This window comes from Castor canadensis, chromosome 7 (assembly GCF_047511655.1).
Source record: "Castor canadensis chromosome 7, mCasCan1.hap1v2, whole genome shotgun sequence".
Classification (NCBI taxonomy): Eukaryota; Metazoa; Chordata; class Mammalia; order Rodentia; family Castoridae; genus Castor; species Castor canadensis.
The window spans coordinates 77,163,128-77,178,208 of NC_133392.1; the positions used below are offsets into that span (position 1 = coordinate 77,163,128).

Below are 15,081 nucleotides of genomic sequence, written 5' to 3' on the forward strand. Positions count from 1 at the left end.
TCCAGTCCCCTTGTTGTGTTTGCCCTTGATCTAATGTCCACATATGAGGGAGAACATACGATTTTTGGTCTTTTGGGCCAGGCTAACCTCACTCAGAATGATGTTCTCCAATTCCGTCCATTTACCAGCAAATGATAACATTTCGTTCTTCTTCATGGCTGCATAAAATTCCATTGTGTATAAATACCACATTTTCTTAATCCATTCGTCAGTGATGGGGCATCTTGGCTGTTTCTATAACTTGGCTATTGTGAATGGTGCCTCAATAAACGTGGGTGTGCAGGTGCCTCTGGAGTAACCTGATCACAGTCTTTTGGGTATATCCCCAAGAGTGGTATTGCTGGGTCAAATGGTAGATCAATGTTTAGCTTTTTAAGTAGCCTCCAAATTTTTTTCCAGAGTGGTGGTACTAGTTTACATTCCCACCAGCAGTGTAAGAGGGTTCCTTTTTCCCCACATCCTCACTAACACCTGTTGGTGGTGGTGTTGCTAATGATGGCTATTCTAACAGGGGTGAGGTGGAATCTTAGTGTGGTTTTAATTTGCATTTCCTTTATTGCTAGAGATGGTGAGCATTTTTTCATGTGTTTTTTGGCCATTTGGATTTCTTCTTTTGAGAAAGTTCTGTTTAGTTCACTTGCCCATTTCTTTATTGGTTCATTAATTTTGGGAGAATTTAGTTTTTTAAGTTCCCTATATATTCTGGTTATCAGTCCTTTGTCTGATGTGTAGCTGGTAAATATTTTCTCCCACTATAGGAGATTGGCCTATAGTTCTCCTTTTTGGAGGTGTCTTTGCCTGGTTTTGGGATAAGTGTAATACTGGTTTCATAAAATGTGTTTGGCAGTTTTCCTTCCCTTTCTATTTCGTGAAACAGTTTAAGGAGGGTTGGCATCAGTTTTTCTTTAAAGCTTTGATAGAATTCAGCAGAGAATCCATCAGGCCCTAGACTTTTTGGGGAGACTCTTGATTGTGCTTCAATTTCATTTTGTGTTATAGGTCTATTCAGGAGATTAATTTCCTCTTGGTTCAGTTTTGGATGATCATATGTATCTAGAAATCTGTCCATTTCTTTAAGATTTTCAAATTTATTTGAATATAGGTTCTCAAAGTAGTCTCTGATGATTTCCTGGACTTCCATGGTGTTTGTTGTTATCTTCCCTTTTGCTTTCCTGATTCTACTAATTTGGGTTTTTTCTCTCCTCATTTTAGTCAGGTTTGCCAGGGGTCTATCAATCTTGTTTATTTTTTCAAAGAACCAACTTTTTGTTTCATTAATTCTTTGTATGGTTTTTTTGGTTTCTATTTCGTTGATTTCAGCTCTTATTTTTATGATTTCTCTCCTTCTATTTGTTTTGAGATTTGCTTGTTCTTATTTTTCTAGGAGTTTGAGATGTATCATTAGGTCATTGATTTGGGATCTTTCAGTCTTTTTAATATATGCACTCATGGCTATAAACTTTCTTCTCAGGACTGCCTTTGCTGTGTCCCATAGGTTCTGGTAGGTTGTGTTTTCATTTTCATTGACTTCCAGGAACTTTTTAATTTCCTCTTTTATTTCATCAATGACTCATTGTTCATTAAGCAATGTTTTTCAGTTTCCAGCTGTTTGCATGTTTTTTGTCTTTACTTTTGTTGTTGAGTACTACTTTCACTGCATTGTGATCAGATAGTATTTTCTTATATTTGCTGAGGCTTGCTTTGTGCCCTAGGATATGATCTATTTTGGAGAAGGTTCCATGGGCTGCTGAGAAGAATGTATATTGTGTAGAGGTTGGATGAAATGTTCTGTAGACATCAAGTAGGTCCATTTGATCTATTGTATATTTTAGATCTTGGATTTCTTTATTGATTTTTTGTTTGGATGACCTATCTATTGATGATAATGGGATGTTAAAGTCTCCCACAACCACTGTGTTGGAGTTAATATATGCTTTTAGGTCTTTCAGGGTATGTTTGATGAAATTGGGTGCATACAGGTTGATGATTATTATTTACTTTTGGTCTATTTCCCCTTTTATTAGTATGGAATGTCCTTCTTTATCTCATTTTATCAATGTAGGTTTGAAGTCTACTTTGTCAGAGATGAGTATTGCGACTCCTGCCTGTTTTCAGGGGCCATTGGCTTGGTAAATCTTCTTCCAGTCTTTCATCCTAAGCCTATGCTTATTTCTGTCGGTGTGATGGGTCTCCTGTAAGCAACAAATTGTTGGATGTTCCTTTTTTATCCATTTTGTCAAACGGTGTCTTTTGATGGGTGAATTAAGTCCATTAACATTAAGTGTTAGTACTGATAGGTATGTGGTGATTCCTGTCATTTAGTTGTCTTAGTTGTTTGAAGGTTTGATTGTGTGTACCTAAGTTGAGGTTACTCTCTACTTTCTTGCTTTTTCTTTTCCTGTGATTTGTGCTGCCTGTCTTTTCATGGTTAAGTTGGGTTTCATTTTCTGTGTGCAGAATCCCTTGAAGAATCTTCTGTAGTGGTGGCTTTGTGGTCACATATTGTTTTAATTTCTGCTTATCATGGAAGACTTTTATTGCTCCATCTATTTTGAATGATAGTTTTGCCAGGTAGAGTATCCTGGGGTTGAAGTTATTTTCATTCAGTGCCGGGAAGATCTCACCCCATGCTCTTCTTGCTTTAATATTTCTGTTGAGAAGTCTGCTGTGATTTTGATGGGTTTACCTTTGTATGTTATTTGTTTTTTCTCTCTTACAGCCTTCAATATTCTTTCCCTAGTGTCTGAACTTGTTGTTTTAATGATGATATGTCATGGGGTAATTCTATTTTGATCTGGTCTGTTTGGTGTCCTGGAGGCCTCTTGCATCTGTATGGGAATATCTTTCTCTAGATTTGGGAATTTTTCTGTTATTATTTTGTTGACTATATTATGCATTCCCTTTGCTTGCATCTCTTCTCCTTCTTCGATGCCCATGATTCTCAAGTTTGGTCTTTTGATGGAGTCGGTGAGTTCTTGCATTTTCTTTTCACAGGTCTTGAGTTTTTAAATTAATAGTTCTTTGGTTTTTCCTTTAATTACCATTTCATCTTTGAGTTCTGAGATTCTGTCTTCTGTTTGTTCTGTTCTGCTGGATTGGCCTTCCGTTTTGTTTTGCAGTTCTGTTTCGTTCTTTTTTTCTGAGGTTTTCCATATCCTGGGTGGTTTCCTCTTTAATGTTGTCTATTTTTGTCCTGAGTTCATTTATCTGTTTATTAATTGTGTTCTCTATTTCACTTTGGTGTTTATACAGTGCTTCTATGGTTTCCTTTATTTCTTCTTTTGCTTTTTCAAATTCTCTATTTTTGTTGTCTTGGAATTTCTTGAGTTCTCCTGTACATTTGGTTGAGCATATCCAGTATCATCTCTATAAAATTCTCATTGATTACCTGTAGTATTTCTTCTTTTAGATTATTCTTGTGGGCTTCATTGGGTTCTTTGGCATAGTTTATTTGGAGTCTGGATCTGAGTATCTGTTTTCTTCATTCCCCTCTGGTTCCTGTACTAATTTTTTGCTGTGGGGAAACTGGTTTCTCTGTCTTCCAGTCATTGCCTTTGGTGTTGTTATTGTCCCTGTACTGTGTGCAATTAAGTATTTTCTAGCTTGTAATAATAGCACTGGTGATATTTAGAATGGAAGGGTGAGAGGAGGTGGAAAGCAAAGAAGTTAAAGAAAAAGGGAAAAATAAACAAACAACTAAAAAGTTTCAAAGATATAAACAGGGAGAGAGAGTATACTAATCAACAGTAAGCTGAATAGGCATTAGAGAGACAGAGAGAGGATTGAAAAAAAAAAGAAAAATCTTCAAGTTCAAATGCAATAAAGTCTCAGTCTTAATAATTTTGGTGTTAGTCCCTCAGCCTCCAATCCTGGAGATGGTGCCTCAGAAGTAGTTCTGTCATTGTCTCATCAAAGGGGACAAAAAGCAAAACAAAACAAAAAAACACCACAAAGTGTCCCAAGTTCAAATGCAATACAGTTTCAGTAAGTTTTTCATCATGCAGGTGTAGCTCGGTTGTTGTCTCATCAAAGGAAGAGAGGAAAAAAATGTCTGGAGACAGTTCTGTGAATGGCTGTCTGAGGCTGCGGCTCCCCTGCCTGCTGCTGTCAGCCTGCTGTTGCTGGAGGCTTTATTTATGCAGATCTCAGGAGTGAGCTTAACACTCACCTGGCCCTTCAGGCTTTGTTTACTTAGAGTTCTGGGCTCAACCGCCACTGCTACAAGCTTTCCCTTTTCCAAGCTCATTGGGGGAGGTGACACTGCACCTGCTTTCTCAGGCCTGCATGTTTACTTAGAGTTCATGTGGGAAGTGGGCCTTCCCCCCTCTCCTGTGGGGTTTTCCTCCCACAGCCACTTTTACAAGTTTTCCTGCTCCTGGTTGTTGGGCGTGTGCTGCTGCTCCTGCCTTCTCCAGCCATCTTGTTTATTTACAGTTCCATGAGGGATTTCCCATTCCCCCCTCTTCAGTGCTCAGTGCACCCCACCCTCTTTGCTATGTGTCTTTTTTGTTGTTATTGCTTATTATTCAGTGGTTTTTTTTCCTTTTTCCCTGGGTGGGGGTCGGTCTGTCCAGGGGGCTATGCTGATCTGGCCCAGGATTGTCTGTGGGAATACTGCATATCTCTTAGCTCATCTTGTGGTCTGTGTCTTCCCAAGCCGTCTGGGTGCTGATGTCTGGCGGTGGCACGGGAACCCTCCTGGTTTCTCCATTTAACATGAAATGGAGATGCTGTGCATGGGCTGGGGATGTGGAGGAGTCAAAGTTTTGCCTCTTCTCAGTGGTTTTTCCTGTAAGGTGTATCTCCAGCATCTCTCCAAGATTTTACTTTAGGAAGCTCACTTTCTGCTTCCTCCTTCTAGCCGCCATCTTGGAATCCTCCGATTGTATTCTTTGTGATATTTCTTGATCTTTCCTTCTTTTCCATTGTTTTCATTTTTGCTTTTAATGTATTAATGGCATTCCTTTCTTTAGCATGGTGCATTGGGTGTCAGAAACACATTTACTGGTATCTATGTATACTGTCTCTTGATCTTGCATCCTTCATTCTATTTTCCTTTAATGTGCACACATTGTTTCTGTATCCCAAGGAACTGTGCATCTTTCATATGAAAATGAAAAGTCTGCAGATTAAGGGATTTTACTTTTTTCCATGAAATACTATTAACATTCTATCAGTGAAAATTCTTTCTAGAGCATCTTGAAGAAGCTAGAAAATTGAGCGATCAAAAATCTTAAAGGATGTTGTTTGTTTGTTAATGTTTTATATGCCTGATGAATCTGAACCTTATTTGGTACTCAGTTTGAAATCTGTTTATGGTATATAACTTCATTAGGTCATATGTAACTTTGGAACCTCATCAAATAATTGATTATTTTACATTAACACCATTATATTTTACTAACATCATTCTTAATAATTGGAGCTTGATGATAACTTTTGATATGTGATAGTGTATGACTTTCAATTCTGCTTTGAAATTGTCCTGGGTGTTCTTAACCACTAGATTTTTATGTAGATCTTAGTCTGTTTCAAAATAAAGACCTGGTAGGATTTTGATTGGTGTTGCATTGAATCTATAAATCAGTGTGGGGAGAAGTCACATTTTCTTTTTGGGATGAGTCTTTTAATCCTTAAACATGCATGGTATTTACTAGGTTTTTAAAATTTTTCTCAAAACATTTTATAGTTTTCCTTGTAAGAAATGATATGTAATTTTCAACTTAAGAAAATTATTTATTGTTAACATATAAAATATAATTAGGTTTTGCTGAAGTTTCTGTACAGTAGTTTATTAATGAATGATTTTCAATATAGAATACAGTTTCCTATAAGTGATTTTAGTTTTATTTATTATTTTTAAACTTTATACCATTTAATTATTTTCCTCACACTGTTGCACTGGCTAACACCCTCACTAAAATGGTGATAGACATTCTTGACCTACTTCTAATTTCATGACAAAATAAATGTGATGTTTGTTTCATATTTGCTGCAGATGGCCTTTATCAGATTAAGGAAGTTCTCTTCTATTCCTGATATGCTAAGAGCTTTTATTCTTGCTGATGAAATGTTTTATGAAATGTTTTTCTTACATTTTTTGAGAAGTTCCTGTGATATTTTACCCTTCATTCATAAGTGTGATAAAACACATTCAAAGGTTTTCAGTGTTAAAACAAACTTGCATTCTTAGAATGAAAACAATTTTGTGCTGTTAGAATATGCTATTTACATATTGCTGAATTCAATTTACCTTTCTCCCTAGTCCTTGCCCCTCAGTTATATGGTCATTAATTTTCTTTGTTAAAAGACTTTGTGTATGCACTAACTTTCTGTGATAGACAGTGGACAACTCTATTTTTCTAATTTTTCTTACATCAGTTTTGGTAAGTTGTGTTTTCTTGGAAATATGCCTAACTCAATCAGATTTTCAAGTTTATTAGTTTAAAATCCACAATGATATTGTACATTCTTACAGGATTTGTGATATTATCTTCTAATCTTGTTCCTGGTCTTGGTAACTTATGTCTCTTTTATTTCTTTCTTTCTAGACAGTTTTTTGGTGATTTGAAATGTAATTAGCCTTTCAAGAAACCAATTTTTGTCTTTAATTTTTATATTCTATTTCATTAATTTCTTTTACTACTTTTATTATTTCTCTTATTCTACTTACTTGGATTTAATTTGATTTTCTAGCGTTTGACATATGCTATTAATTGACATCCTTAATTTTTCTTTTAAGCAGCATTCATATTTACTTATATTATCACCAAAAACCATTTGTGATTATATCATATAATGCTTCATTATATCACATTTTCATTTCTTAGATCAAAATCTTCTCTAATTTTCATTTTGATTTTCTATTTTACCCATGTTTACTTAGAAGTTATTGCTTCATTTTTAAACATTTGGGAATGTTCTTTTTTGATATTTGTTTTTAACTTAATCCTACTATGTTCAGAAAATACCTCCTTTATAATGTCAACCACTGGACATTATTTTAAATTTCATTTATGTCCATCATATGTTCAATGTTGACTCCGTTTGAATATCATGCATTAAGAATACTCTTTGTATATTTGACTAGTTCATGTTTGTTTATTGTGTTCTTCAAATATTCTGTATTGCTACCTTTCTGGTCAGTTTGTTTTATTATTTCCTGAAAGAGAAGTGAACATCTCCCTTTATGAGTATAGATTTCTTAATTTCTCCTTTTAAGTGTTTACACATTTTGAAAATACCAAGTGCTTCCCACCTAGAATTTGTCCTGATCCCCTCATCAGTATAAACAATTAAAAAATCCTTTTTTGTATGTCTAGTAACAGCTCTTGCCTTAAAGTCTTCTATTTCATGTGACATTGGTACATTGTGATCAGATTTCTTTTGGTTACATTTTGCAGTTTATCTTTCTCCTTTTTAAATTTGTTTTATGTATCCTTATTTTTAAGGAGTGTCTTTTTTCTTTTTATTCATATGTGCATACAATGTTTGGGTTGTTTCTCCCCCCTCCCCCCATCCCCTCCCTTATCACCCACCCCGCCCCTTCCCTCTCCCTCCCACCCCCTCAATACCTGGCAGAAACTATTTTACCCTTATCTCTAATTTTGTTGAAGAGAGAGTAGAAGCAATAATAGGAAGGAACAAGGGTTTTTGCTAGTTGAGATAAGGATAGCTATACAGGGAGTTGACTCACATTAATTTCCTGTGTGTGTGTGTTACCTTCTAAGTTAATTCTTCTTGATCTAACCTTTTCTCTAGTTCCCGGACCCCTTCTACTTTTGGCCTCAGTTGCTTTTATGATATCTGCTTTAGTTTCTCTGCATTGAGGGCAACAAATGCTATCTAGTTTTTTAGGTGTCTTACCTATCCTCATATTTCCCTTGTGTGCTCTCATTTTTATCTTGTGACCAAAGTCCAATCCCCTTGTTGTGTTTGCCCTTGATCTAATGTCTGCATATGAGGGAGAAGATACAATTTTTGGTCTTTTGGGCCAGGCTAACCTCACTCAGAATGATGTTCTCCATTTCCATCCATTTACCAGCAAATGATAACATTTCATTTTTCTTCATGGCTACATAAAATTCCATTGTGTATGGATACCACATTTTCTTGATCCATTCATCAGTAGTGGGGCACCTTAGCTGTTTCCATAACTTGGCTATTGTGAATAGTGCTGCAATAAATGTGGGTGTGCAGGTGCCTCTGGAGTAACCTGTGTCACAGTCTTTTGGGTATATCCCCAAGAGTGATATTGCTAGATGAAATGGTAGATCAATGTTTAGCTTTTTAAGTAGCCTCCAAATTTTTCACCAACAGTGTAAGAGGGTTCCTTTTGTAGGTAGCATTTACATGGATTTTGCTCTTTAGTACAATCCAACTTTGCTTATCTTTTCTTTGGAGCATTTAGTCCATTTCTGTTTAATGTAAGTAATGCTATTTTTAGTTTAAGTATGTTATTTTATGTTTGTAATATCATTCCTTTGTTCTTTTTTATCCTCTTTCTACATATTGTCAACTATTCTTTGTTATTTCACCTTAGTTTCTATTATCTGGAAATTACATATTCTTTTTAAAATTTTTATTAGGGTAAATTAATTGTACAAAGGGGTTTCTCGAGATATTTATATTCATGCATGTAATGTGCTTTGATCAAACCCACCACTTCTGTTTCTCTTTCTTAACCTTTCTCCCTCCTCCCCCTGCCCTTTGAACAGTTTTTTTGTGGGTTTCATACATACATGCAATCACTTCCATCACATTCACCCCCAATCACCCTCTGCTTTCTTCTCCCTCCTCCTGGTCCTGTTACAATCATGTAATATTATTATTATTATTATTATTATTATTATTTTAGGTCTAGATTCTGCATGTGAACAAAAAATGCAATATTTGTCTTTCTGAACTTGACCTATCTCACTCAACATAATGACTTCTAGTTCCATCCATTTTCCTGCAAATGACATCATCATTGACATTATTATTATTATATTTTGTGTGTGCAGAGCTGGGAATCAAACTCAGGGCCTTACTGAGAAAGTGCTCCATAACTGAGCTATATCCCCTGCCTTCAATTTTTTGATATAGGGTCTCATTATGTAGTCCAGGCTGGCTTAAATGCCTCCATCCTCCTGCCTCTGTCTCCCAAGTGCTGGGATTACAGGTGTGTACCTCCATGACCAGAGCTTTTTAAATTATATTTTAGTGGCTATTCCAGTGATTGCAATATGCACAGTTACTTTATTAGAGTCTAATGTAAATTATCCTCCTTCCCTCAAATTTTTAATTAAAGAAACTTAGAGCACTTTATTTCATTTATCCCATCCATCTTTCATTTTTAAGATATATTTTAATTCTTCATATATTTCAAATCCCATAAGATATTCTATTATTATTATTTCCCCAAGATCAGTATTCACTTAGACTTACACTAACATATTTGCCTTTTCCACTGCTCTTCATTCACTCCAGTGTTCTGTGTTTGATGTGGAGCAATCTTCACTCCATCTGAAAAGCTGCACTGGTGTTCTCTGTGGTGAAGCTGTGTGATTGTCCTCTCAGTGCTATTCTCCTGGGCATGCTTTATGTTGTCTTCAATTTTGAGGGCCATTTTCACTGGACAGAGAACTTGAAGTTGACAATACTCTTTTTTAAGTCTAGATTTTTGTTGTTATTCCTGGGAGGTGGGCTGAGCCCATCATATCTGGAAGAGGAAGTAACCCAGGCTTATGTGTGTGAAGGAGTTTGTGTGGGAGGCTATTGGTATAGGTCAAATCCTTGTCTGTGAGGTTGTGACTGACTGGGCCAGCGGATCCTGTGGCCTCTGTTTCTCCTGAGTAAGTGGAGAAGTCTTATCTGATCTCACATGTCTCATTGAGCCGTGGTTTGTGTTCTCTCTCCAGGATTTTGTGTCTTGTGTAGAGAACTACAGAAGAAAGGGACAGGAGCTCTATGCGTCCTTATACAAAGACCATATGCAGGTAAGAAACAAAACATGTTTTCTCTGAAGAATAGACTTGAATCCACCTTGAATCTAAAAATAGCCAGAAGGGTCTTGGTTTAAATTTCAGATCACATAAGCCAATCATTATTAATCTGATCTGTCCTGCCTGCATGACCTAGACCTGCACAGTGGGCTTAGGGTCTACACCTCAGCAGCTGAGGAGGCAGGCCTGTGTCCATGCACTCCTCACCTCATCCAGCACTCAGTGAGTAGATATGAGAGCCCGGGGTGCCTTGGAATCTGCTGTGAGCTAAGGGTACGATTATAAACATGCATGCCTGGGCTTCAGACTCAGCTTCACTATAAAAGGGAGATACATCTTAAAAACTTCACAACTCAATAGATAACTTGTGGTGGACACTAAGCAGGGAAAGTGCAGGTACAAAGAGAGATTATAATGGGTAAGGAGTCTCTTTGGATTGGGCAGTGGTCTGTCTGAGCAAGTGACTTTTTAGACTGAAATCTGCAAAAGGAAGGGTATGAACTGAAGTTTTTTAGGGAGCAGTGTTTGGCCTAGGGTACCTGTATGTTGTCATACAATGGCTAAGAAGTTAATTTTTGATGTTATTAATAAAAGTTAAATAGAAATGAGTACTCATTATAGAACATAACTGTTTTTAAACCTTATTATTTGTATTAATTACTGATCAGTTTATCTGTTCCAAAACCTGTGCAAGGAGTAGAAAATGCTGATGCTTCTGCTTTGCCTTAAAGGTGTTAGTAGATGGACTGCATCCACAGAAGTGGATGATGAAGCCAACGTGGGATTTTCTACTGTGGGAGGATGAAAGTGGGGAAGATAGGGGAAGGAGTCATAGTGAGCCTGTGGGGACCAGAGTTCAGAAGGGCAAGGCCTGATGCCCAGTTACTGGGAACCATGGGAACCCCTGGAGCCATCACCTTTTCTAATTCCCTCCATTCGTGCTTGCTTGGGAGCCCAAGGCATTTCCCTGGTAATAGGGGTTCCCGGGATGTGCAAGTTGCCCCCCAACAACACATCCTCAGGGATTACCCTTAGTTACAGAGGGGACACTATCAGACACGCAGGCATGAGGGCAGAGGTTTGGGGTATACACTGTGCTCTGACCACTGTCAAAGGGGCCAGCTAGCAGGTCTGTTTCTCCGGCTTCTTAGTCTGGTCTTTGAGACTCAGTTTGGACCAGGGTTTTGCTATGGGTGCCTGTCTACCCAGACATTGCTGACTGCACTGCACAGCCAGTATGGTACCTTGCTGGCCTATTTGGTGCTGTCAGTGCCAACTGGACAGAACTCATACACTGATGCCTCCCACATGGGCTCTCTGACTTTGTCCAATGTGGCTAATAAACTCAGTTGCCATTGAGGGGAAAACAGATGAATTTAGGACATCCCTTCACTTAGGGACATCCCCATCACACTTGTGTCATTTCAAATCATAAGAAGTTGTTTATCTAAGCTTTCTACTCAGCATCTGGTCAAGAGCATGACATTTCTGTGGGAAGAGCCTTCAAGACTTGGTGATGACTATGAAAGAGGTGCTCAGTGGTGTGCCGTGCTCTTCTGCTAAGTCTGAGAGAGTGGGTTTCTGTGGGAAAGACTGGGCCTCAGTAGAGGCTCCAAGCCCAGAAGGGAGGAATCAGCCTCTCTGAAGTCAGTCTGGCTCATCTTTACCAGTGGGGCCTGACTGGGGTTCAAAGAGTTTGAAAAATTTGTGCAGTTTTACTGATGATTAGGTATTTTTGAGAAAAAAAAATCAGCATTTTAAAAGCTAATCCATGAGGATACTTTCAAGTGTTTAAATATTTAAACCATTGTGTTGATGTTTAAAAGAATGTGGATGTAATTTACTGTCTGCTGTAGATAATGGGGTCTGGAGTATTCACCCCGCTTTTTTAAGGGGCAGCACACTTTCCCAACACAGGCCCCACTTCACTTCCAGAAAAGTCCAGTTCAAATTTTCTGGCAGAAATCAGGTTTGTGAAATCCACCCTGTTATTCAGGGCAGCTTCTCCCAGGTACACCCAAGGAAGCCCTCTCACAAGGGGTCCAGTGCCCTCCACACAAGCACACAATCACAGGGCTGTCAGGATTTCTGCAGCCTGGCAGTCTAGGGATGGCAGGAGCCCACATCACAACAGGACAACTTACCCAGTGCCTTGGAAGTTAGCTCCAGCATCATGGCTGCACATCGCTGTGTCTGCAGCAAAATATTCTCCTCACTCCAGAGTCTTGGCAGAATCAGTTCCTGTGGCTCTGGCTCCATTCACGTTCCCCTTTATCCAAATTCTGTTCATTTTCTTCTCCATGGTCCAGCTGCTGTTGTTCTGTCACACACCTAGTCCTCTACTTATTGTGTCAGGCTTCATCATAATTTACAGACATGCCTCATCCCACCTCTGCCATCTGAAAATAAAGTGCAGTATTTTCTGGCTGAAGCTCTATGTGAGAAGTGAGCCACCCCAGAAGAGGCCTTCCTTTGAGCACATGAGGGACCCTGTTCTGTTCACTCTCCTTGGGGCTCTCTGGGGGCCGATGGGCAGTTTCATTTCTCACTCGGTCTCTGTCTCCTCATAGAGTATTTGTCACAGCCCTTTCAGATGCAGGGATCAGAAACTCTCATAGGCTTAGGCAACAAATAAAATGCTTTGGATTAGTGAAGAATGCAGGGGAAGAGCAGGCTTCAAGCAGAGCTAGATCCAAGCAATAAGTGTTCTCTCTTCCTCTCTCTCTCCCTTGATCTCTCCTTACATCCTCAACTTCTCTCCTCTTTCTGGCACACACGCATTCACATAAGCACACACATGAGATTACGGATGAGTCTGGGCTCAAGGGCACAGGGATAAAAAAGAAAGTACATCTGATGTGAGCTTGCTCTGCTCACCAAGCTGTGTCTCCTGGAACAAAACTTTTCTAATTTGCACACAAGTGCCTTCTTGGTGTTAAGCTGTGAGCCTGCAGGGCTGTACCTGTCCAGCACTTGCTTCTCCTGATCCACATAGAGCTGCCCTGTGTGGGGAGGGGAAGTTGGGGGGAGCTGGAATGCACTGTCTGCCCCTCTGCTCTGTTTCTGAAGCCTAAGCTCCTTAAGGCACCATGGCAACCTGCAAATGATGCTTTTAGACTATCCTGTCACCCTTCACAATGACTGAGATTAACCAGACTTGGGCTCAGTGTTCGGCCCTGAAGGCAGGGCTGGGGTCAGCCTTACTGAAGAAAATCTCAGCGTTACTACCCAAGGGCTGCTGTTCAGTGAAAGATCGTAGCTGCCTCCCACAAAACGGAATCCCTACCCATGAGTCTCATGGTGTAGCCTTTGGCAGGATGAGGTATGACCTTACACTGTGCAGAAAATGTGGCCTTTTCAGCCCCCTTGGCAGGTGCAGGAACTTGAGGCTTTTGTAACTTAGCTATTCGACATCCTTTGTCCCAGATTTAAAAAGTCACTCTCAGTATTCTCCCATTGACACACATCTGTCTGGGTGCCAACATACAAGGCATGTATGTGAACACTCTGCTCCTATGGGACCTCAGGTTACAAAAGTAGGATCTTTGGGTAAAAAGAATACTCTAAAAAGACTAACTTGAAGACCATGCTGGACAACCCAATAGCTTGGGACTGATCATTCTTTATGAAGCTCAACCTGTCACCACAAGCACAGCCACAACCACCAGGGAACCGAAATGTTTCTCCCAATCAATGTTCATTTTATATGACCACATGTTCGAATAGTCCTTATTTTTTCTGGGATTCCTTATCAAGCAATTGGAGGACTCAATAAAATGCTATCACTGTTTTGTACGTGAATTTAAGAACTGTTGAAAAAATAATCTTGTTTGGAATGGGCTTAGCTTTATTCACAATAATAACATTGTATAAGCTGGGTAAGGAACAATATTAAATTCATAAAAGTGTCTTATTTGATGCTTCCATACACCCATGGTTTTATGGTGATATGGTTAACTAAATTTGACAGATGATAGGGAGACTGAAGCCCCTTCAGATTCAGCTGCTGGCCAACAGCAGAAACCCCACATATGCTGGGCTCTATCCCCCCAAGCTGTGTCTTCATGGAAATGCTTCCAGCAAATTCTGGGAGTTATTTACCAGTTCAGAATGGCCCACATTTGCACAGCTTAGATCCCAAAGTCTGCTGATCACGGAAGTGATGCCAGCAGAAATCATGTCACAATTGGCCCCAGCGAAGGACTCTAGCTCATGGGCTCAACAGGAGTCTTTGGAACCCCACAGACTGGGTTTAAGTCTCAGTGTGGCTGCCATTGGACTAGGAAGAAGTCATTTCTGTCCAGGCTCGGTTTTCCTTAGGTATAACAGAAAACTTTTGTTCATGATGTCCAGTGGGTAGAGGAAATGAGATCAAGAGGGTAAGGAGCATGGCCTAACACATGATCACAAGTTTCCTTTCATGTTAAGTTTCTGAGACCTCCACTTGTCATTAGCACTTTCACCTTTCCATTTCCTGAAAAATTAAAATTTAGGGCCAATACCATCAAATATTCCAATCATTGCAAAGTTCACCCTGGAAAGTTGATTCTACTGACCAAACTGACTGAAGTGTTTCTTTGGCAGGTGGTATATGAGACCTCAGTGTGTTTTATAAAAGCAGTGTTGGGTGTCAATACATTTTTTATAAAGTTGAAACTGCACTTGAGTAGAAGTGTGACAGTCAAAGACCACAAAACCAAATAGGATTTCAGATGGGATTATTTTCATTAACATAAAAAGTTTTTCTTTCTGTGAACATTCTAGAATCCTTGAACATTCAAGAATCACATATTAGGATTCTGAAAGACACTGAGACACCTTTAGGCCAAGTCTCTCATTTAATAGCTTGAGGTTCTGAGGTCCAGAGATGGGAGTGACTTGCTCAAATCATCCAGTTGTCACCAATTCCCATTCTACCTCCAGTCCGGGCCACCAAAAGTATGTCAGCATCTTTTAGAAGGGTGGGGACTGTAGTGAAATTCCATGTCCACTTGTCAAACTGCTGTCCAGTCTATTTAGCTGATCAGCTTTATGACCTTTAGGACCCACACCATCTGTCTAGTGGTTTTGAAGGCCAAATTATGGCCAGCTTTCT

At 39.1% G+C, this 15,081-nt stretch overlaps 1 protein-coding gene across 9 annotated transcripts in view; it reads left to right on the forward strand.

Annotated features, from left to right (window-relative positions):
• Positions 1–15,081, forward strand: part of Wdfy4 (WDFY family member 4) — a 293,488-nt gene that overhangs the window by 177,762 nt on the left and 100,645 nt on the right. For all 9 annotated transcript variants that reach the window (XM_074079382.1, XM_074079385.1, XM_074079383.1 and 6 more), the window contains one exon: positions 9,903–9,980. In XM_074079382.1, the coding sequence (XP_073935483.1) occupies positions 9,903–9,980 (78 nt within the window). The remainder of the gene's footprint in view (positions 1–9,902; positions 9,981–15,081) is intronic.